This window comes from Ahaetulla prasina, chromosome 4, assembly GCF_028640845.1.
Source record: "Ahaetulla prasina isolate Xishuangbanna chromosome 4, ASM2864084v1, whole genome shotgun sequence".
Lineage (NCBI taxonomy): Eukaryota > Metazoa > Chordata > Lepidosauria > Squamata > Colubridae > Ahaetulla > Ahaetulla prasina.
This window is the reverse complement of record NC_080542.1, coordinates 122,932,379-122,955,101: the sequence shown is the minus strand read 5'-3', so window position 1 is coordinate 122,955,101 and position 22,723 is coordinate 122,932,379. Positions and strand designations below refer to the sequence as shown.

The following is a 22,723-nucleotide window of genomic DNA, read 5'->3' as shown; positions in this document are numbered from 1 at the left end:
CCGGATTGTCTGATCCGGTAGCGATGGCGGTGGGTGGTTTGGACAACCGGTAGCAAAAATCCCTGGCCTCCCCCATGTCCAGCTGAGCAATGCAATCATCAGAGGTTTTTTTTTTTTACTTTTAAAAGCATTTTTTCTTCAGCCAAAAAAATGCTTCTAAAAGTAAAAAAAAAGAGCCTCTGATGATCGTGCAGCTCAGCTGGGATCGTCAGAACCCTTTAAAAGCATTTTTTCTACAACGTCTTCGGCTGAAGAGGTTGTAAAAAATGCTTTTAAAAGGCTCTGGCAATCCCAGCTGAGTTGCCTGATCATCAGAGGCTTTTTTTTAAAGGCAAAATGCTTTTAAAAGAAAAGAAAAGCCTCTGACAATCAGGCAACTCAGCTGGGATTGCCAGAACCCTTTTAAAGCATTTTTTCTACAACCTCTTCGGCCATTTACTTTTAAAATGCTTTTAAAAGTAAAAAAAAAAAAGTTGGCCATGCCCACCCAGTCACATTCCTCCCAGCACTAAGCACCAAGCCACGTCCACAGAACTGGTAGTAACAAATTTTACATTTCTTCACTTGTTAAAATCCACATAATTGAGTTTTGCTACTAAAGGCAGAAGACAAGAACATTCCCCTCTCCTTCCCATCTATTTAACCCAAAGATGTTTTTTTGGGAGGTAACTGGACTTCCTTATTTTTTTCTTCTAAACACATTTCACTTCTCATCCAAGAAGCTTCTCCAGCTCTGACAGGATAGTGGGGAATGGAAGGATTTCAAAAGAAAAAACAAGGAAGTCCAGTTGCTTCCTGAAAAAGCACCTTTGGGATAACCCTGACCTGGTTAACTGAGAATCTCTACAGATTTCCCATGTATTTGTTGTTCAGTTGCTAAGTCATGTCCAACTCTTTGTGATTCCATGAACCATAGCGTACTAGGCTCTCCTGTCTTACACTGTCTCCCGGAGTTTGCCCGAATTCATGTTCCTTGTATCATTGACACTATCTAGCCATCTCATCCTCTGTTATCCTATTTTCCTTTTGCCTTCAATCTTTCCCAGGATCAAGGTCTATTCCAATGTGTCTTCATTAGGAGGGCAAAGTATTTGAGCTTCAGCTTCAGGATTTGTCCTTCTATAGAACGCTTCCCATGTATAGCAACCAGAAACTGAATCTGCCTTCAACATTGGCAAGGCAGCCTAAGTATTAGTCAATACTTATGCCTCCCACCGACCCGTACGCTCTCACAGAGAGGGCCTTCTCAGGGTGCCGTCCGTCAAACAATGTCGGCTGGCGGCCCCCAGGAGTAGGGCCTTCTCTGTGGGAGCACCAACACTCTGGAACGAACTCCCCCCTGGCTTACGTCAAGTGTCTGATCTTCGGACCTTTCGTCGTGAGCTTAAAACATATTTATTCATTCAAGCAGGACTGGCATAAATAGTTGTTTTTAAATTGGGATTTTAATAATATTTTAAATGTTTAAATGTTTTAATTATCGGCCGCATAGTAATAGTTCATTTTAAATTCTTTTAATTGTATATATTCTGTGTTTTATTTTGGCTGTACACCGCCCTGAGTCCTTCGGGAGAAGGGCGGTATAGAAATTTAATAAAATAAATAAATAAATAAATAAAGGTAATACTAGAACAGTGTTCTCCATCAATTTGCTATCACTCTGCAACCACCATTCAATTTCTTCTGGCAAGCTGCACTATTTTTGTCCAAATAATGAGCAAACAATGACTCTGAAAGGATGACACAGTTCATTTGTGAATTTGCACTGTAACAATGCACTCAATTTTAATTGTTTAGTTATTTTTGATTTATTCAAATGTAACTAACTTAAACAATTGAAATTCAATAATAGGCCAGTTATCACAAAAAGAAATACTATATGAATGCCCTATTTATCATTGATGCAGCTATATAGTTTGTGAATTCCTATGCATTTGTTTTATGATGCTCTCTATCTCAGTAATCTAAGCCACTACTATAGCTTCCACCATCATCCATACCCATTGAGGTTTAAGCTCCTCCCAGATGTTCATTGGGAAAATGAGAATTCCTCTGTTGCACCTGGCTTCCTCCAGAAATACTTGCTGCCTCGGTTCAGGCTGTCCTCTTCTCCACAGAAGAAGGACTCACTGTTCTCCATCCAAATTTCAGCCACAGAGCCAAGTTCTTGAGTTAGTTGTCAGATCTTCCCATCTATGTTTTCTCAGATTACAGTAGAAGAATGTTTTTGATCTGAGAATGCAAGAGGTTGCATGCTGCACTATAAGCCTTTGGAGAATTGAAATGTGTATATATAATCTTATTCTAGTGCACCAGTAAAAACCCAAACGACGAGCAACTAAGGGAAGACATTAAAATAATGCTGATGTCCTAACTGACCCACATGTATTTTAATGTGAAATTTATGTTAACAAGTTATAAAAATACAACAGAAGTTGCAACTGAGCTTTTAAAATGTTTTTATTTTGCATGAAAGAATTGCATCAATATTTGGCCATTTCGTTACTAAGAACTGACTTAGCATTAAGGACAGTTGAATTTGTATTTTGGTCTGGCACAGATTCATCTCATGCAGGGAGAGGGAGACAGCTTCCTTGTTATGAGAAGGCAGCAAATTAATCATTCATTTATATTTAATATATCTTACATTACAGTGATAGAATAGAAAAGAGTTTTGTAGGATGTTTTCACTTAGGTAACGTAATTATTTGAGAGGCCTGGTAGAGCCACACCTTTTGTGGTTCTGTCTTAGTCAATTATAAATCTACCTTCCCACTTCCTTCTTTCTCTAAATCTCCTTTACTACCTTAAAAAAAAAAAGGTTCAATATTAGGTCTGAGTTGTTTGGCACAATGCTAAACAGTTCTAATACCAATTTAGAGGATTTCTAGAGAAATAGTTCTAATACCAATTTAGAAGGTTTCTAAAAGGAAAACTTTCACAGAAAAAAAGGAGCTTATGCCAGACATTGCAGACGGTGTTGACAGGGGGGCAGAGGTCGACCGCGAGGTGCCTCACTTGTGGGGTCCCGCAGGGGTCGATTCTCTCGCCCCTGCTGTTCAACATCTATATGAAGCCGTTGGGTGAGATCATCAGTGGCTTCGGGGTGAGATACCAGCAGTACACTGATGACACCCAGCTGTACTTTTCCACCCCGGGCCACCCCAATGAAGTTGTTGAAGTGCTGTCCCGGTGTTTGGAAGCCGTACGGGTCTGGATGGGGAGAAACAGGCTCAAGCTTAATCCCTCCAAGACGGAGTGGCTGTGGATGCCGGCATCCCGATTCAGCCAGCTGCAGCCGCGGCTGACTGTTGGAGGCGAGTCACTGGCCCCAAAGGATAGGGTGCGCAACTTAGGTGTCCTCCTGGATGATCGGCTGTCGCTTGAAGACCATTTGACGGCTGTCTCCAGGAGGGCCTTCCACCAGGTTCGTCTGGTTCGGCAGTTGCGTCCCTTCCTTGATCGGGATGCCTTGTGCACGGTCACTCATGCGCTCGTTACCTCTTGCTTGGATTATTGTAATGCTCTCTACATGGGGCTCCCCTTGAAGTGCACTCGGAGGCTTCAGTTAGTCCAGAATGCAGCTGCGCAGGTGATAGAGGGAGCTACGCGTAGCTCCCACGTAACACCGCTCCTGCGCAGACTGCACTGGCTACCTGTGGCCTTTCGAGTGCACTTTAAGGTGTTGGTTACGACCTTTAAAGCGCTCCATGGCTTAGGGCCTGGGTACTTATGGGACCGCCTGCTGTTACCACATGCCTCCCACCGTCCCGTACGCTCTCACAGAGAGGGACTTCTCAGGGTGCCGTCCGCCAAACAATGTTGGCTGGCGGCCCCCAGGGGAAGGGCCTTCTCTGTGGGGGCTCCCACACTCTGGAACGAACTTCCCCCGAGCTTACGCCAAATACCTGACCTTCGGATATTTCGTCGCGAACTGAAGACACACCTTTTTATTCGCGCGGGGCTGGCTTGAATTGAATTTTAATCTTAAATTTTGTAAATTTGATTAATTTTAAATGGGGTTTTTAGCTCACGGCATATTTTAATTTTTTCAGGCTAATTTAAAATAAGTTTTTTAAATGCATTTTAACTTGTACATTGTATGTTTTATCTTGCCTGTACACCGCCCTGAGTCCTTCGGGAGAAGGGCGGTATAAAAATCAAATAAATAATAATAATAATAATAAAAATAAATCCACAATCGTGCACTCAAGTGATTTAAAATCCAGTGCAACACAGCTGGAGGCTCCAGTCTGGAAGAGGCTGGTTAAGATTAGGTACACTCACCGCCTTGAGTTATTTATAAAAATAATACTGAGATTTTTTTTTAATTTAAAAAAATTGAATTGTAAATAAATGTTACAAACGTTAAATGAGTTTCAGACTAGACTTGTTAAAGAAGGACCATCCAGGAAACATACTTTTCAGACTAGACTCTGACAAAGTATGCTCACAGGATGTTCCTTCTTTAATTTCTTATATTGGTTCTCTTCATATCAGTTCTTATGCAATGTCTGATGCTGTTCAGTGCCATGAGCTTACACAGCATGTTTTTGCAGGCACTTGACCAAGGTTTTCTGGCAACGAGACCCAGTTGCAACATGAAGGAAAATACCTCTTGTGGTAAACTCTCAGCAGGTTCATTGTTCAGCAGAAAGGAACAATTCATTCTGTGACTCCAAACATTTTAGATCCTAACTGTCAATAGTAATGGTCCTTAGCAACTAAACCGACTTTTACTTCTGTCAATCCAATGTTAGATACCAGGACTTGCAGTGTGCTTATCTTCCACAGGCAGAATATTGATGAAAACTGCCATTTATTGTGAAAAGGGAGGATCGACATTATCATACTGAAAGTGTCCAATAAGTCTTTTATACTTAAGTGGGGGAGAGGACTTGTAGCTTTCCTGATGTCGTAGATGTACATACCCCAGCATTTCAGCTAATATCTCTAATGGTAAAGAATGATGATAATTGTTGAGAGTTTTTGACCACTGAGTCACACAAAGAGATGCTAAGAAAGAAAAGCAAAAAGATGCAAAGAAAAACATGATGGAACAAAAGGAAGAAAACCCCAATCATAATGTACTCTACTTTTTTTGCACTGGAATGTACAGCGTATCCTGCCACCTCCTTTCTCAACTGCATTCTTTATGCTTATTGCTTAATCCACCTTTCAAATTGCCAGCACCTTAAAGAATCTTTTGTGATTCACTGTGCAAATGACAGGGCTGAATTAACACTTTATTCTTTTAAACTCTAACCAGTTTAACAACTCTGAAAAAAACTCTGAAAAAACTCTGAAAAAAAGTATTCAACTTTCCAGCTTGACCACACATATTTATAATAATGGTTTAGTTTATTGGAATTTACAGTTCTCTCAGTAGCTTGCTATGATTCAGGCAACATTAAATGCATCTTTTTTTTCAGCTCATGCTTCATATGCCTGAAGAAGCAGTTTCAGTATTCTCTTGATAAAAGGCAGAGATGAGAGGAGTAGAATAGCGGTGCAGCCATAGGGGAGACATTATCATCACTAACAATATATTTTATCTGTTCTGTTAAAGTTTGCAATGTGGAGTCATTTTGCTGAAAGCAAAAGACTGGATTTCTTTAAAAATACAACTTACAATGATAATTTGCTACATTGCAACCCTGGTTTTTGGATTCTTCTCACCTCATGTGCCCCATAATATGAAAGCTTTTATAATTCATGGCACACTAATTTTATTTTAGAGCTCTGCCTATCTCTCCAGATATAGTAGCACTGGAAAAGAAAACAGAGTTAGAGTATAAATAAGAAGAAAACCAGGAGGGGGTCGAATTCTAAGCTTATTTTCTCAACAAAAGGAATAACAATGCAATTTACTTTTGTTGTTACAAGGTGCTCAAAAAAATGAGAGGGCACACTGGAGGTTGAAGATTTCTATGTGAACATTATGAGAGCAAGAATCTGACTTGAGTGAGGATTAGTAAAATAGGCCTTAAAACAGAAAAGTGATTTAGTCATAGGAACTACGTGTACAGTGGGCAAAGCTCAAAGAAAGAGTCAAAGTACATATGTTCTAGATAAGTGTATGCTTGGGAAGAAAGACCTTAGGAAATGACCCCAGATTAGCAGTTCCTTATGCAAAGAACAGGCAGCATGTCAGAGAATAATTCTTTATATAAACCATATCACCCCTTCCAGGCATGAGGCCATGACAGTGACATAGTGATGTCATCAGCCTCTGAATTTGCATCTCCAAAAGGACACTTGTCATAGCACTTGTCCAAATATGCCTCTCAAGTTTCCTTCCTGAATCTGTCTCTCTCGTGAAAGAGAGGTTTATATGCAGTCTTGTGTTGCTTGTGCTGCTCTGTCTTTCTTAAACTGGTTTCAGTTGCTCTCAGGTGTGAGCAGCACACACCCTTCCAGAGATGAAGTAAGATTTAGCTTCCCGTTCTCAGCTGGCAACCTATTCAACTGCAGCAGATGGATGAAAAGGAGAGACGAGTGTCTTGGGCTTTGCCTCAGGCAGCAAAAGATTTCATCTGGCTCTTTTGCTTAGACTGCAATCCTACCAACTGCTGCTGGCTTCACATTAAAAATCCCACTTGGAAATTTGCTTTGAACAATGAAAGGCACTTCTAAATAAATTAATGGTAACTGGCTTGGTTGGTAAGCATGGATACAACACTATTTTTTTAAAAAAAAACCTGGCAATAACCAGATGTAAACAGCCAATATTGGGGGGGAAGGAGATGGGTTAAAAAAGGAAAATTTACAAAGTCTAAAATAAAGCTTAACTATAAGCCCCCTCTCTTTAAAAAAAAACACAGAGTGACAAAACACAACCAACAACATTGTCCTCTCTAGTTAGAAAAACTTAGGCTAGCATACTGCTCTTTGTTGACTATAAAAGCACTGGGATGTGTGAAAAGATTCTTTTAAGCTCAGACAGAAAGCTGCTGTCAATAAGGTAATAAATAAATTGATCATTTATGAAGGCAGAGGGAGGAGACTCAGTTATGGTGGATTATGGAATGTGTAGTCCCAAAATTCTCTGATTTATTCATCTCTGATTTAATTAGTGAAATTAAATGGAATTAATAGAAGTGTCTTCTGCCTGTACAAATGTTGATGCTAGATCTCAGTAAATGAAACTTTTTCTTTTAAAGGAAGCCGACTTTGGGGATCTTAGTACGGCATTATAATACATAATGGCAGCCCTTAAAATAAGATAAACTAAAACAGGAGTATAATAGGCTTTTGAATAAATTTGGAATTTTGCAAGCACACAGTAAACTTTCTCACAAAATTCCTTGTGTGGATTATGGCAAAATAATAATTTATGAGAAGGCAGCATTTAGGTCTCCAACATACTCTGTCCAGCTTTCTTGCTGTTTGTCTCTTACTCCCCTAGACCAGGGTGTCAAACTTGTGGCCCATAGGCCGAATGTGTCACGTGTTGGCCACACCCATCCCTGTTTTAGCAAAGGGGGGGAAGTCGCGATATATCACGGGAGGACAATGTGACAATGCAAGTTTGACACCCCTGCTCTAGACAACCATTTTATTTTCTGCATAACCTCTGGAGACCATATGAGGTCCAAAGGTATTCTTGGAAAAAACATTAGGTAATAGATCCTAGATCCTAAATATTTAATGTTTTAGCCAAGTTAAAAGATTTTTTTTTAAGGTAAGAGACAGCAAGAACCAGTGAAGGGATAAAGGAAATATCCATAAACATACGTAAATATCCCCAAATATATTTTGAGGTAAATAGGTGATAAGTAGATATCTGTTCTTCTATCTTTATGTCTGCCTATTTCTGTCTTTATTTCTGTCAGTCTATTATCTCTCCATCTACCTGTATGGTTATCTAATTAGCTTATACTCTGCTTTCTATTTTAACATACTCTAAATTATAAAATGCAGTTGGAGATTCTGTAATATACTGATAGCAACTATATATGAAATATAAGTCTAATATAACCAGATCAACACTGTCTCCTTGAAGAAACAAAGTGAAATTCGAATTTCATAAATATTAAACCATTTGGGAAGTCCATTCTGTCAAAGACACCTAATTTTAAATGGGAACATATTTTCTGGTCCAAATGACCCGTATTTCTAATACAAGTTTAACAAGCTGCCCTAAACTTCTTTGTTGGAGGGGGTCTTTCCGGCCACCTTGAAGGAGGCGGTGGTGAGGCCTCTCCTCAAGAAGCCTTCCCAGGACCCAGCTGTTTTAGGTAATTATCGTCCGGTCTCCAATCTTCGCTTCGCGGCGAAGGTTGTAGAGAGTGTGGTGGCATGTCAGCTACCCCAGTACCTGGAGGAAACCGTCTATCTAGACCCGTTCCAGTCCGGTTTTCGGCCCAGTTACAGCACTGAGACGGCTTTGGTCGCGTTGGTGGATGATCTCTGGAGGGCCAGGGATAGGGGTTATTCCTCTGCCTTGGTCCTATTAGACCTCTCAGTGGCTTTTGATACCATCGACCATGGTATCCTGCTGCACCGGTTGGAGGGATTGGGAGTGGGAGGCACCGTTCATCGATGGTTCTCCTCCTATCTTTCCGATCGGTCGCAGACAGTGTTGACAGGGGGGCAGAGGTCGGCCCCGAGACGCCTTACTTGTGGGGTGCCTCAGGGGTCAATTCTCTCGCCCCTCTTGTTCAACATCTATATGAAGCCGCTGGGTGAGATCATCAGTGGTTTCGGTGTGAGGTACCAGCTGTACGCTGACGACACTCAGCTGTACTTTTCCACACCGGACCACCCCAACGAAGCCATCGAGGTGTTGTCCCAGTGTCTGGAAGCCGTACGGGTCTGGATGGGGAGAAACAGGCTCAAGCTCAATCCCTCCAAGACGGAGTGGCTGTGGATGCCGGATCCTGGTACAGTCAGCTGCAGCCGCGGCTGACTGTTGGGGGCGAGTCATTGGCCCCAATGGAGAGGGTGCGCAACTTGGGCATCCTCCTGGATGGACGGCTGTCTTTCGAAGACCATTTGACGGCCGTCTCCAGGAGAGCTTTTCACCAGGTTCGCCTGGTTCGCCAGTTGCGTCCCTTTCTAGACCGGGATGCCCTATGCACGGTCACTCATGCTCTCGTGACATCTCGTCTGGATTACTGCAATGCTCTCTACATGGGGCTCCCCTTGAGGAGCACCCGGAGACTCCAGGTAGTTCGGAATGCGGCTGCGCGGGTGATAGAGGGAGCCCCTCGTGGCTCCCATGTAACACCTCTCCTGCGCAGACTGCACTGGCTGCCTGTGGCCTTCCGGGTGCGCTTCAAGGTTTTGGTAATGATCTTCAAAGCGCTCCATGGCATAGGGCCGGGCTACTTACAGGACCATCTGCTGCCACCGAATGCCTCTCACCGACCCGTGCGCTCTCACAGGGAGGGACTCCTCAGGGTGCCGTCGGCCAGGCAGTGCCGACTGGCGACACCCAGGGGAAGAGCCTTTTCTGTGGGGGCCCCCACCCTCTGGAACGAGCTTCCCCCAGGTCTTCGCCAACTTCCTGACCTTCGAACCTTCCGCCGCGAGCTTAAGACACATCTATTTATCTGTGCAGGACTGGACTAGAATTTTAAATTTTTAAATGTTTAAATTTTAAATCTGGTTTTAAATGGGTTTTATTATTTATATCTCTATTTTAAATATTCAGCCTATGTAATAAGTTTTTTAAATTAATGTTTTATCCTGTATATATATATGTTTTTTATATGGCTGTAAACCGCCCTGAGTCCCTAGGGAGATAGGGCGGTATAAAAGTGTGAATAATAAATAAATAAATAAATAAACACCATGGCTAGACACCATCAAAGCTGACACCAGCCGTAGCATAAAACTGAAAGTAGCTCTTATACAATCAGAAAATTGGAAGGAGCTGGTTTATAGAATTGCTTGGGTAAAAGGATAGCATTGTCACTATTACTAAAAAATAAGTCCCAATTGCCTTCAGATCCTAAATATTGTCTAGATCCTAAAGGCTATTTCCCTGGCTACTGAATTCCCCACCATATCCACAATGAATCACAATACACAATCATTTTTGTTTCATACATCTATTCCATGCAGATGGATTCTTCTAAACTCATATAGTTACAAATAAAACAGTACTGCCATCTAGTGACAAATTTGACACTGAGCACATTAAAATCTACAATTCCAGGCAATTTATACCAGTCTAGCACAATTACCTGCTGAACTAAATAATTATCCCATATTATCATCTGTCCCAGAAGACTGCAGGTTGCAGAAGGCTGTTCTATACATTTACATTAAAGTGTTTTTATTAAGGAAAATACAATTGCTTTATTTTAGCCAAAATTAATAATATTTTAAGAGGATAGAAACATAATCCACCCAACATTACCTCAACATTAAAATCAAATAAAATCTTTATTATGGTCATAGACCAGCATAAGAAGGGTAAAATACAGTTAGCAATTTTAAAATCTAAAAAGAATATAAAATACAAAGTTAAAAAATGTTTTAATATATAAAAATAAAAATCTTTTTAAAAAAACTATAAACAGGCATTTAGTATCTCTTCACCTTCCATATCTTGCTTCAACATCCCTTTTCACTCCTTGGTCATCTAATCATGGAATTGTTTTCCCTAACCAGTTTTTATAGTTTTTCATTTTTTGAAAAATTACCTTAACTGTGCTGATGATGGCCCATCAAACCTTACCAGGATAAAGGCTTGTCTATCTTTTGGGTTAAGATGTTGGTCAAAGAAGTTGCTGTAGGTCCATGATGGCGAACCTAGGGCAGACGTGCCCAATGTGGCATGCAGAACCCTCTCTGTGGGCACGCACACAATAGCCCCAGCCCAGCTCCAATCATATTTCTCCACTGAGTTTCACTCAATCAAGTCCAACTTCTCGCGAAAGAAAAAGATCTCGCAAAGTTGGAATTGATTAAGTGAACTTTTTCACTTGCACGCTTCATAATGGGGGAGACGGGGTCCCGTCTTCCTCCTGAAGCCATTATGTCATGGAGCCACAATGCGACCTGCCCGGTTTGGCTCGGAAAAAAAGCAGTTTATTTTCCTTCAGAGCTGCCAGTGTTGGGATGCCCTGCTCCCCGCCGGCCGGCTGGGCTTCTTCAGGCAATTAGCTTGGATACCTATTAGGTCCATCCTACCATCTGCCTCAGGCATGCAAAAGTTTGGCTGGCTATAACACAATCATTCATTCTCGGCTTTGAGATTCCTTGCTGCAATGGGCAGCAAAGCTAGGTTCGCCCTCCTGCGCCGATCCAACAGACAAAACAGGAAAAGGGAGTGGAGAGAAATAGTCCCGTTGCCAAGATATGTGTGGGTTGGAGGGGGGCAGAAATTCCAACTTCAGCCTCCTGGTGCAGTGTGGGTCTTTGGGCAAAGGCTCACTCATGCACTCTCCCACACCAGTCTAGCTTGATGCAGGCGGCAGCGCAGCTCACATCGCCCTTTCCAAGCCCGCTATTGGTGAAGCTGGACACTGGTAAGGGCACTGCGTTTTTGCCTAGCTTTGTCCAGCTGTCGGGGGGAAATGGACAGGCGCCTGGGGAGGAAACCTGCATCAAGCTAGAGTGGGAAAGCTGGCTGAAGAGGAAGAAAAGCCAGGTGAGCTGGATCCAGATGCTTCCCGGGTCCCTTCGTCCGAGAAGCAGCAACCTTGCACTCTCCCCTCTCTGCTATCCCCCTTCTTCACATGGGATCGCCCAGCAGTAGAAATGGAGAGGAAGAAGGGGGCTTTGGAAGCCATACTAGGCCGGAGGCTTCTGCGCTGCCACTTTCCCATATGTGGGAAAGTAGGAGGGGGGATTTGGTAGAGGGGCCCATTAGACATAATAACATTCTTCCTGCTGATCAAGGTCAGGCCGAGCTGCATCTGGAGAAGGAGTGGCCGGAGTGATATCTCGAGATGGGACGGTTGGCGATTGGAGCATGTGATCGGCAGAGGGGTCGGGGGTGGTGGTTTTGAAGTTTGTCTTACTGAGGAAAAACCCAGATCCCCAGATTCAGAGTTTCCCCAGTTGTGCCAGTTTACCTATGCTAGTAAAAGAACTTTGAAAGATGTTTGCTTCGGAGTCTTTTCTGCAAGAGGGGGTTTTCTGGAATGCTGACACCTTGGTCACTCTGGGAGATGCGCAACTTGCTCTACACTCCAAGACACTGGCTCAGACTGGCGGTGGCCGAGGCCACTGCTGTTGCCACCTTCATAGCCTGCCCACTGCTCTCACAGTGCCTTGCACAGTACAGTTAAATTTAGTGTGCTTCACAACGGGGGAAACGGTATCCCCTTCTTCTCCTGGAGCCCATTACGATGCAGAGCATAGGCCACAACCGGGCTGGCCCAGTGTCTCAGGGCGGAGAGCAAGTCGTGCATCTCCCCGAGCAACCGAGGTGCACGCAGCACCAACAAAGGCCAGAAGAAGCACCTGCAAGATATGGCAAGTGCAGGGGTGCTTTGCTCCTGCTAGGGAATATGGAGTGAGTCTCCATGCTCCACTGTCGCCCTTACCTTCTCAGGCCAAGCAAGGAGTGACCGGGAGGGGAGAGCGAGGGGCAGGGCCAGCCAGTGATGGGTTCAGCCAATAAGGAGCCACAGCAGGGAGATGAAAGAGCCTCAGGTTGCAGACACCTGGGAAAGGGGAATAAATAATAAGCTTAGATTCTAAAAAATATAATATTCCCCAAGCACCAGTAAAAATCCTAACTGTATATAAAACAGAATTCATTATTCAAAATATGAATCACAATGGGGATTTCACCCTCCCTAAAGTAAAACCTATATCCAGCTTTGTAGCAATGGATATGAAGATAGCAAACTTTGTTAGTAAAGTCAGAGCAATGTGTGTTTTATATCAAATTTCAAGCACACCTGTAACAACAAAACCAACAATACATATTTTCTTCCACTTGAAATTCCAAAGACATCAGAAAACTTTTTTTTATGTAACAAAAGACTTCAATTGGGTATTGTGTGCTACATTAACCCAAAATTATCTGGCATGTATGAATGTAGCCTTCCCCAAATAATTATGTCAGTTAAATTCAAATGTTGGGTTTTAACTTATACAATTCCAGTCAGTATTTTATTTATTTATTTATTTGTCACAACAGTATATATAAGCATAAGCATGAAATAACTATATGATATATAAGCATTATATAAGCATAAGTATGTAATAACTATATTAACGGGATATAATGAAAGGAAACATTAGGACAGGAATGGTAGGCACGCTTGTGCTCTTATACACGTCCCTTACAGACCTCTTAGGAAAGGGGTGAGGTCAATAGTAGTCAGTTTTTAGTTAAAGCTTTGGGGATTTTGGGAAGAGGCCACAGAGTCTGGTAGTGTATTCCAAGTATTAACAACCCTGTTACTGAAGTCATATTTTCTGCAATCGAGATTGGAGCGGTATTCTGGGGTTCAAAGTCAGCACATGTGAAAGTGTATACTCTAATGGGTATTTAAGAATCAGACTGATTTTTTTTTATTTCTAGCAATATGTTAACATGAACAATTCTACATTGTAGGAATAATGTCAGATATGTCTGGTTTGGAAAAGGTCAGTGCAATGATTCCACTTACTTCAAATATGCCCAGCAAGAAGGAAACAGTGTGCATTTTTGGAACGGGTGATTTTGGAAGATCTCTGGGCTATAAGCTGATGCAGTGTGGCTATTCCATTGTTTATGGGAGCCGAAACACTCAAAACTCTGGATTGATTCCTCAAGGAGCCACAATCCTACCTCATGCAGAAGCTGCTGAAACATCTGATGTTATCATCGTAGCAGTCCACAGAATGCATTACAGCTTTCTTACAAACCTACAAGAAATCCTCGAAGGAAAAGTGTTGGTGGATGTGAGCAACAACCTTAAAATAAACCAGTATGCAGAATCAAATGCTGAATATCTTGCCCAGCTGCTTCCAGGCAGTAAAGTGGTCAAAGCATTTAATACGGTGTCAGCATGGGCCCTGCAGTCAGGCGGCTTGGATGCAAGCAGACAGGTAAGGGCATCCCAGATGCCTAAGGCTGATGGAAGTGGAAAAGTTCTGTATGTGCATGGGCTAAGATAAGGATCTGGACTGAACAAGGAGCAGATTTTGTAGCTATCACTGGAATGAGATATATTTACAAAAATACATTATGCAGATTACATCTGGCCTTTGAACTGGAACATACACATGAAATTACATGCGGATTCATGACCAGAACAGCAGGCCTTTTCTCTTTACCCCTCCTAAATGAAGAGTTCCAGGAAACCAAAAACTTGCACGCTATTTTGTTGATTCTGAATTGGCTTAGTAGAGTTTTTAATATTTTTATTTAATTTTCTAATCTGACTAGAGAATTTAATTAGTAGATCAACAGCTACAGTATAAAATAAAACGAATAGCCTTTTTCCCCCTTATAACTAATCTAAGTAGCTGCTTTTTATGTCTATTGTTGTTACCAAGAGAAAGAGTAATACTTTGGCAAACTTAGATGTACAGGCAGTGGAACAAGCTACAGCTGCTGCCAATAGAAAGGAGTCCTGGCTGTGTCATGCTCTACAAGCATGCAGTCTATCTAGCTGAACTACAGCAGGTGCAGAATCTGAGGCCACATGCTCAATGCACGTGTACCTGAAAAGGAAGGCAGTAGGTGACCTCAGATGAACCTGTCAGGCAAGAAATACAAAATAAATATTTAACTATCTCTCTATGCCATATTGTTCACTTTGTGGTCATTAGGGCGTGAGTTTTTGAACAATTAGTGCCATTGGATTCATAGCTCCAACAAACAAAAACACATTTAAATCTTCACTTTGTTTAACCAGTTAATTATTATTTTTTCTTTCATACATGTAATGTATGGCAAGTAGATGTTGAAGCTTATAAATCTTGGACCTTTGCAAGGGGAAAAGCTAATATTTTTGCAATAGATTTGTCAAACTTAAGCTAGGGAAGATATTTTTGTTTTATTCTTTTTAATTCACATTTTTAATGTTCTTGTCTAGTTTTGTTTTAGCTCTTAGTTTTTTTGAATAAAATAAAAAATGAAGTTAAAAAGTATACTTAATAAAAAAAGAACAAAGAACATTTTAATATTTTAAGAGTGGTTTAACAGAAAACCCCACTGAGTAAATCTAAAATATCTTTAGTTTAACGTTGGTCCAAAAAGTCTATTGTTATCCCCAAAGATCTCCACACTGGCTAATTTCAGTTTCAATCAAATTACTGGCCAACTTTCTCAAATGTTAATTAATAAGCTGAGACATCAAGACAGGTTGACTTACTAGGTTAATTTCTTTTTATTTTTATTGAAGCTATGGGACTTTATTTGCTTTTGCAGGTATTCATCTGTGGAGATGATAAGAAAGCAAAAGAAAAGGTGATAGAGATTGTTCGGAGTCTTGGTCTTACTCCTTTAGATAAAGGTTCTCTCTTAGCATCAAAAGAAATTGAGAATTATCCTTTACAACTTTTTCCAATGTGGAGATTTCCCATCTACCTTGCTTTTGCTCTCACTACATTCATCTTTTTATACTCTGTTGTCCGTGATATCATCTACAATCATGTTGAGTACAACAAAAATTATTCATTTTTTATTATTGTTACAATTGCAAACCGGATCTGCCCCGCTGTGGCACTCATTCTTCTTGCATTGGTCTATTTACCTGGGATCTTTGCAGCTATTCTCCAATTATACAGAGGTACAAAGTACAGTCGCTTTCCTGATTGGCTGGATAAATGGATGCTTTGCCGGAAACAACTGGGATTGGTCGCCTTGGCTTATGCTTTCCTACATGTTTTATATACACTGATCATCCCCATTCGTTACTATGTAAGATGGAAGACCAATTCTTATGTCGTTGATCTGGTAAGACAGTTTTATGCACTTTTTTTCTCCCATTTCAATATCTGGTACAATACTGGAGGAAAAGCAGAAACCATGTTTTTCCTTGCTGCCCCCACCATAATACAAACATTTAAGGAGGTATGGGGTAAAGGCTCTAATAGTTTCCCAACTTCAGGGACGCCCTGAATTGTTTCAGCATTTTCAGCCCATTGCAGATACTGTCATAAAATGGGGAAATTGTATCAAGTGCCCATAGACCTAGCAAAGGAATGCTAAGTCATTTCAGATCCAGCTCATAACCGTCACATCATTACAGCAGCAGACACTCCTCTGTTACCTCCTTATTATTCATGTCCTTTTGGCCATCATACCCACTTGAAACCTCTTGATCTGAAATCATCTCAATTCTGACAAAATTGAGCGGCTGTAGATATTTGGGCATCTTCCCATTTGAGAGGGTATGCAATTTGTATGTCATTCTGTATTCACATATCCTGCTCAAAAAGCAGGTGGCAGTTGTGACTATTTGTTTGTTTGCGCAGGACTGGCATAGGATTTTAATAGGATTTTAATTAGTTTTAATGTTTTAACATTTTAAAATTTGGGGTTTTATTCTAAATGTTTTAATTCGGCCATTTGTATAATAAGTTTTTTAAACTATGGTTTTATGTGTATATTGCTGTTGTTTTTTATTATGGCTGTAAACCGCCCTGAGTCCTTCGGGAGAAGGGCGGTATAAAAAATAAATAAATAAATAAATAAATAAATAAATAAATAAATAAATAAATAAATAAATAAATAAATAAATAAATAAATAAATAGGTGGTCTTCTTCACGATTCACCAAGTGTGCCAGCTAACCCATTCCTTGGGTGCACAATGCACATGCATGTTCGTATGGGTATTTATCAAATATTTTTCATCTGTCATAAAGAACCATCCAACTTTGAAAATTGTGCTAAATTGACCAAGGCATATTGAAGGGAACAAGTCCTTAATGTCTTCATCTTTTCTTTATCATTATTGCTGATAGTTGATGGTAGTTTAATGCCCTATTTAAAAAAAAACAACTTACTAAGTTACTAAAAAGAATATACATGTCATAATGTTGATTTTTTTAAAAAAAAAATCTGATTGCTGCAATGATTCTAATTCTGGAAGGCTAGTATGATTTCAATTTACAAAAACTGTCAAGTACATTACGCAAGAGAGCTTAGGATGTGCAAGATTTATTACACTTGAACTCTCCTCGTGACATATAGGCGAGCAATATGTTGCAGATCTGTTACGAAATTATTATACTCACACATATATTTCTGTTTTCTATTAAGGCATTAAAAAACAAAACAGATACATTATGGACCGGCTGGGCCTGGCACAGTGATGCTTACCTTGCTTTGGGAATCTTAGGTTTTTTCCTGTTTTTCCTCCTTGGGATAACATCCTTGCCTTCTGTCAGCAACAGTGTTAACTGGAGAGAGTTTCGGTTTGTGCAGGTAAGATTCTGTTTGGCTAGTAAATTCATCTTGTTCTCATCCTTCTTTGCCTATCAGGTGTAATTCACTAGGATTTAGCTTAATCTTTGGAGGAGGATTGTTTCCCCTCCAAACTTCAACAGTTCTTACCAGGCATTAAAATAACATGGGCAAGGAATTTTACTAACCGGCTTACCAAAGCTGTATTCTCCTGGTTCTCTCTCTTTGGGAGATTAAATATCATATTCTCAGAACTATGACATCTTTCTCTTATCTCCTTCCTTCTAAATAGGCAGAACTTCAATTTTCATACTCCTCTCTGGCAGGGGTGAAATGCTCCCAGTTCAAACTGGATTGCCCGATCCGGTAGCGATGGCGGTGGGTGATTCAGAGAACCGATAGCAAAAATCCCTGCCTCCCCCCCATGCCAAGTTGAGCCGTGCAATCATCAGAGGGTGTTTTTTTTTACTTTTAAAAGCATTTTTTCTTCTTATTTTTAAAAGCATTTTTACTTTTAAAATGCTTTTAAAAGTAAAAAAAAAGCCTCTGATGATCGCACAGCTCAGCTGGGATCGTCAGAGCCTTTTAAAAGCATTTTTTCCTACAACCTCTTTGGCCGAAGTGGTTGTAAATAAAATTCTTTTAAAAGGCTCTGGCGATCCCAGCTGAGTTGCCTAATCATCAGAAGCTTTTTTTCTTTTAAAGGCAAAAAAATGCTTTTAAAAGAAAGGAAAAGCCTCTGACGATCAGGAAATTTAGCTGGGATCACCAGAGCCTTTTAAAAGCATTTTTTACAACCTCTTCGGCTGAAGAGGTTGTAGAAAAAATGCTTTTAAAAGTAAAAAAAAAAAGTTGTCCATGCCCACCCAATCACATTAACACCCCCCCCCCCAAGCTACACCCAAAGAATCGGTAGTAACAAATTTTACATTTCATCACTGCTCTCTGGGAATTGTGGGCATTAAAGTTAAAATACAAGCAGAGTGCAAAGTTCAAAATGCAAAAATAAGACTACTCTGTATTTGCCCCAGCATGGAAAACAGCCTTGAAATTCTAATTCTTCCCCTTATTTTGATATGTTCATGCGACTATTTATTGATACATATACATTAAGGAGACTGTGTTGTAGATGTTTGTATATGTGTGTGTATAAATAGACACTATAGCAAAGGGAAGGTTGTTGTTGATTCTTTTTAGATAAAAAGCTTATATAAATTAATGTATTTTAGATAAATAAATACATTATACTAAGGCTTCCTATTTTTCACTTTAAGTATTTCAGTTTAATGCAAAAAAGGGGAACTGTCCTTGATTGTCCATATTCCTGAAATGTTTATCTTATACAATTTAGTTTTATGTTGTACACATTTTGTAATCTTTTGAGACTTGGTCAATTAACCATTCTAATAAATACAGTGGTCTTAACCTTTCAGCCCTAATCTAGGATAACTTAATCTAATTAAATGCACTTTGTTGGGCTGCATTTCTGGAAAGTCTAGCAAATGCTAGTTTGGTCCAATTTTGGATAGCAACATGAAATTCTCTAACAATTTTTATACTAATTCCCTAGAAAATGCGTTCAGAAGTTAATACTTGTTTGCTAACCATTGTTTTGTTTCTTTGTTTCCACAGTCCTATCTGGGCTACCTTACACTGGTTTTGTGTACTGCCCATACACTGGGATATGGTGGGAAGAGGTTCTTGTATCAACGCTCATACCCATGGGGCCTTCCTCCAGTTTATTTGCTATCTCTCATTATTCCTTGCATTGTGTTGTTTATTAAGTTTTTCCTAATATTTCCATGTATCGATAGACCATTAACTGAGATTCGACAGGGCTGGGAGAGAAAATCCAAAAATATGAACCACTCAAACAGCAATCAGCACACCAAAGAAATATCATCTGTATAATTCCTTAATCTCTGTTAATCTGTATATTTTGGAAAGAACTGAGCATAATCAAAGCACTAAGCAGTGGAGACACACTGAAAAAAGGATCTTGAGTATAAACTTTTGTGAGTGACTGGGAAAGAACTTTATAAACCACGTCTGTGACATTTGGAATGAGTTTCTGCAAGTTTTCAGGATTATGCTCAGAGAACTGTAAAATGGTTATAGGATTGTCGGATCAACAATAGCTTTCCAGCCAATGTATCCTATTTAAATACACTAAAAATATAATATCTACAGTGCCAAGCATGCTACCTACATACATTTTCTTTCTATGAATATCTGTCATTAAGAAAAAAAATATCTATAGGAAGTTATGATTTTATTGTAAATTTAACAGGAGGGTTGCTTAAGCGAACCCTACACTGCACTCGACAGCCAAGAATGTGAACAAGAAATGCTAAATCCAATCTTACTAAAGTGCACTTAATAAAACATGAAAAAGCAATACAAAACATTAAAATATTCCCTGATTCTAATACTAATTCTAATACTTCCTGCAGACTAGCAGGAAGACACATAAAAGAAGAGTTTTCAAATGGTTACTTAAGGTTTTTTTTTCCAGATCAAGGAAAAAATGGAGACAGAGAGTCCTTTGAATCCACCCACACGCATCTTGCTACTTCCACTTTAAAGTTTTCCATGGTGAAATTTGTCTTGATTCAAAAAATATCAGCCAAGAAAGCTGATACAGAAGCAAATTGGGACAGAGATCTAACATCAGATTTTATTTTCCAGATTCCACAGTCTGAGTATTCTTCTATTAGCAAATGCCTAACAACATTTAACAATGTCAAATATTTTATGCTTCAGTATCATGCATGTTTAAATCAAACTCATAAGCTAAATCAATAACGAAGAAGCAATTTAATTCAAATTTCTTATTGTGTATTAACAAATTGTATTTGTATTGTATCCATAAAAATACATAGGTTTGGTTTCCAAATTTGTTTATCAGCATTTATACTTGATATGTTTCAAAAAATAAAATAAAATCCTTTGAAAGAGAAACATTTCTTTGTCATTCAGATACTTTGATCAGTAGAGAAGATTTAAAATCAACTATAAAGAGCAAGGAAGTGTGTTTTGAATAGGAGATCAAGAAAAAAATAATAGAAATTTATACCTAAAGAGTTTTGCAAACAAGACTTTTAATAAAGTGATGGCTTTTCACCAAACAACACCGTGACAATTGAGAGTACTGAAATACAAATCCCTGAGACAAGTTTCAGTGAATACAAATTAAATCACACCAAAATTAACATCGCTGACTGAAGATAGAAAATGATACAAAACAGGCACCGTATGCAACTGGATTAGGCCACAATTTTTATTCATGGTTCCAGAGGATCTGTAAACTAATCCTGGTCAATCTGCCTTCTGACCAATTAGTCTAATATCAACCTGCTTGCTGGGAACCTCTGCCCACATTGGCTGCTTGGACTTAGTTTCTTCCCAGCATAAACTGATACTGCCCCATTTTATTTTATTTTTTTACTAATTTCCAAGTGATTTATGCTGCACTGCCACATTATGCAATCAGCAACATGAAACATATAAACATGAAAGCACAATGTAATACATAGTTTAATAAACCGATTAAGGATATGGGTGCCAAGACTTATTTCGTTAGTAAAAGAACAGAACTGGCCAACTCCAATTCTGCCTTTGATGCTCTCTGAGAGTCATCTTGTTTTTGCACATTTTCAATTTGCCAGCTGGCCTTTCCAGTTGCATCAGCAGCAAATTAGGAGAAATGTCAGAGGACTGGAGGGAAATAATTGCCCTATCTTCAAAAAGAATGAGAATCCAGCCAAATAAACATAAATGCCCTCAAATATTCTGGAACAGATGATAAAGAAAGCAACATGTAAGCTTCTATGAAACAATGGCAAAATTACCAGATGTCAACATAGATTTGTCAAGAACAAATCTACCATTATTCTTAACTAAACAACTTCCTTAGTAAATCATGGAAATGTTGTAAATACTTTAATATTTTAAAAAACACTTTATATACCCGGGTTTCCTTGAAAATAAGACCTGGTCCAAAGTAAGCACTAGGGCTTATTTTAGGGGGATGTTTTATTTTTTTTCCATGTACTTTAAGAGTACATTGGAGGCCCATCTCTTCTGCTTGCTCATAGTAAGGCACGATGCCGTGAAGTGCGCCAGTGCTGACACGAAGCAGGAGGGTGGAGCTGCCCCATGTGCTCTGCAACAGTTTACCTTAGGGCCCCTGCAGCCAGCCACCATGCTCCAATACCTTCTTTGCTGCGGTGGCTCCAGCAGCCCCGTCCAGCAGGACCTCGAGTGGCTGCCAGCTCACTTCTTTTGCTTGCTCATGCGGCGGCAGCAACAGAGCAGGAGATCAAGCAGTGTGCTGATGTTGTGGTCTCAAAGTGAGGTGGTGGGTGGAGCTGTCCCATGTATCCCACACAGGCTTATCTCAGGGCTCCGCAGCCAGATCATCCATACCCCAACACTTGGCTCGCCTCACAGCCTTGGCACCAACACTTTGCTCAGCCTCCTATTCTGTTATAGCCCCACAAGTAAGCAAAAGTGTGCTGGCGGCCTGCTGGATGGGGCTGTTAGAGCCACAGCCATGAGGTAGGTGTCAGCATATGGATGGCCTGGCTCCATGTGCCCTGCCCTGAGATAAGCCAGGGCAGGGCACATGGAGCAATTCCATCCCTGCCTCACTTCATGGCCATGGCACCACAAGCAACCAAGCAGAATTGGTGGGCAGGTGGCTGTGCAGGCACTTAAGTAGGGCTTATATTGGGTGCACACACAAAAACATGGTAGGGCTTATTTTCTGGATAGGTTTTATTTTTGGGGAAACAGTATTACTACATGATATTCTTGTTAGCAGACTGGGAAACATGAAGGGGGTAGCATACTGATTTGAAAAATCAAAATCAAAGATGCTCATTAATGGTTTTTTATCAAATCAGATGCAGGTATTAAGTGTGGAGTGCAACGGTTCATTCTGAGGCCCTACACTTTTCAACAAGAAGTAATGCTTACGAATTTGTGGATGTCACAAAATTGAATGGGATCATGTAAAAATCATATGTTAAAGAAATAGAATAATAAAATAAAATTTAATGAAGCTGAAAGTAAATTCTTTACTTAGTATAGCTTGTGGGAAATATATACCTTGGTAACAACAGGTGGAAGAAAGATCAACAACTGATTGCAAATTGTGTTTATTTGAAAATGATTTTTTTTTAAAATGCAATTTTAGGCTGCATCAACAGAATTATAATTTCCAAGTCACAGTATGGTAAACTTCCATATATTTTGTATTGGTCAAATCCTTCCTTTAACATTTTATCCAGTTTTGGATAATATATCTGAATCTTTCAGAAAAAAAATTAATAAATTCAAAAAGGGCAAGTTGGATAATAATGGATGAGAAATATGCAGAGAAACTGAAGGAGCTGACACACTTTGAT

General features: G+C 40.0%; 1 protein-coding gene and 1 long non-coding RNA gene across 6 annotated transcripts in view; one reads left to right on the top strand and one right to left on the bottom strand.

Moving 5' to 3' along the window:
• Positions 1-20,269, top strand: part of STEAP4 (STEAP4 metalloreductase) — a 30,810-nt gene extending 10,541 nt beyond the window's left edge. For both annotated transcript variants that reach the window (XM_058180427.1, XM_058180428.1), the window contains 4 exons: positions 13,529-14,004; positions 15,332-15,859; positions 17,169-17,333; positions 18,945-20,269. In XM_058180427.1, coding sequence (XP_058036410.1) covers positions 13,534-14,004; positions 15,332-15,859; positions 17,169-17,333; positions 18,945-19,223 — 1,443 coding nt within the window. In that variant the 5' untranslated portion in view covers positions 13,529-13,533 and the 3' untranslated portion in view covers positions 19,224-20,269. The remainder of the gene's footprint in view (positions 1-13,528; positions 14,005-15,331; positions 15,860-17,168; positions 17,334-18,944) is intronic.
• LOC131196931 (uncharacterized) overlaps positions 1-22,723 on the bottom strand; it is a 28,886-nt gene that overhangs the window by 3,388 nt on the left and 2,775 nt on the right. For all 4 annotated transcript variants that reach the window (XR_009154847.1, XR_009154846.1, XR_009154845.1 and 1 more), the window contains exon 3: positions 12,507-12,626. This is a non-coding gene — a long non-coding RNA (uncharacterized LOC131196931). The remainder of the gene's footprint in view (positions 1-12,506; positions 12,627-22,723) is intronic.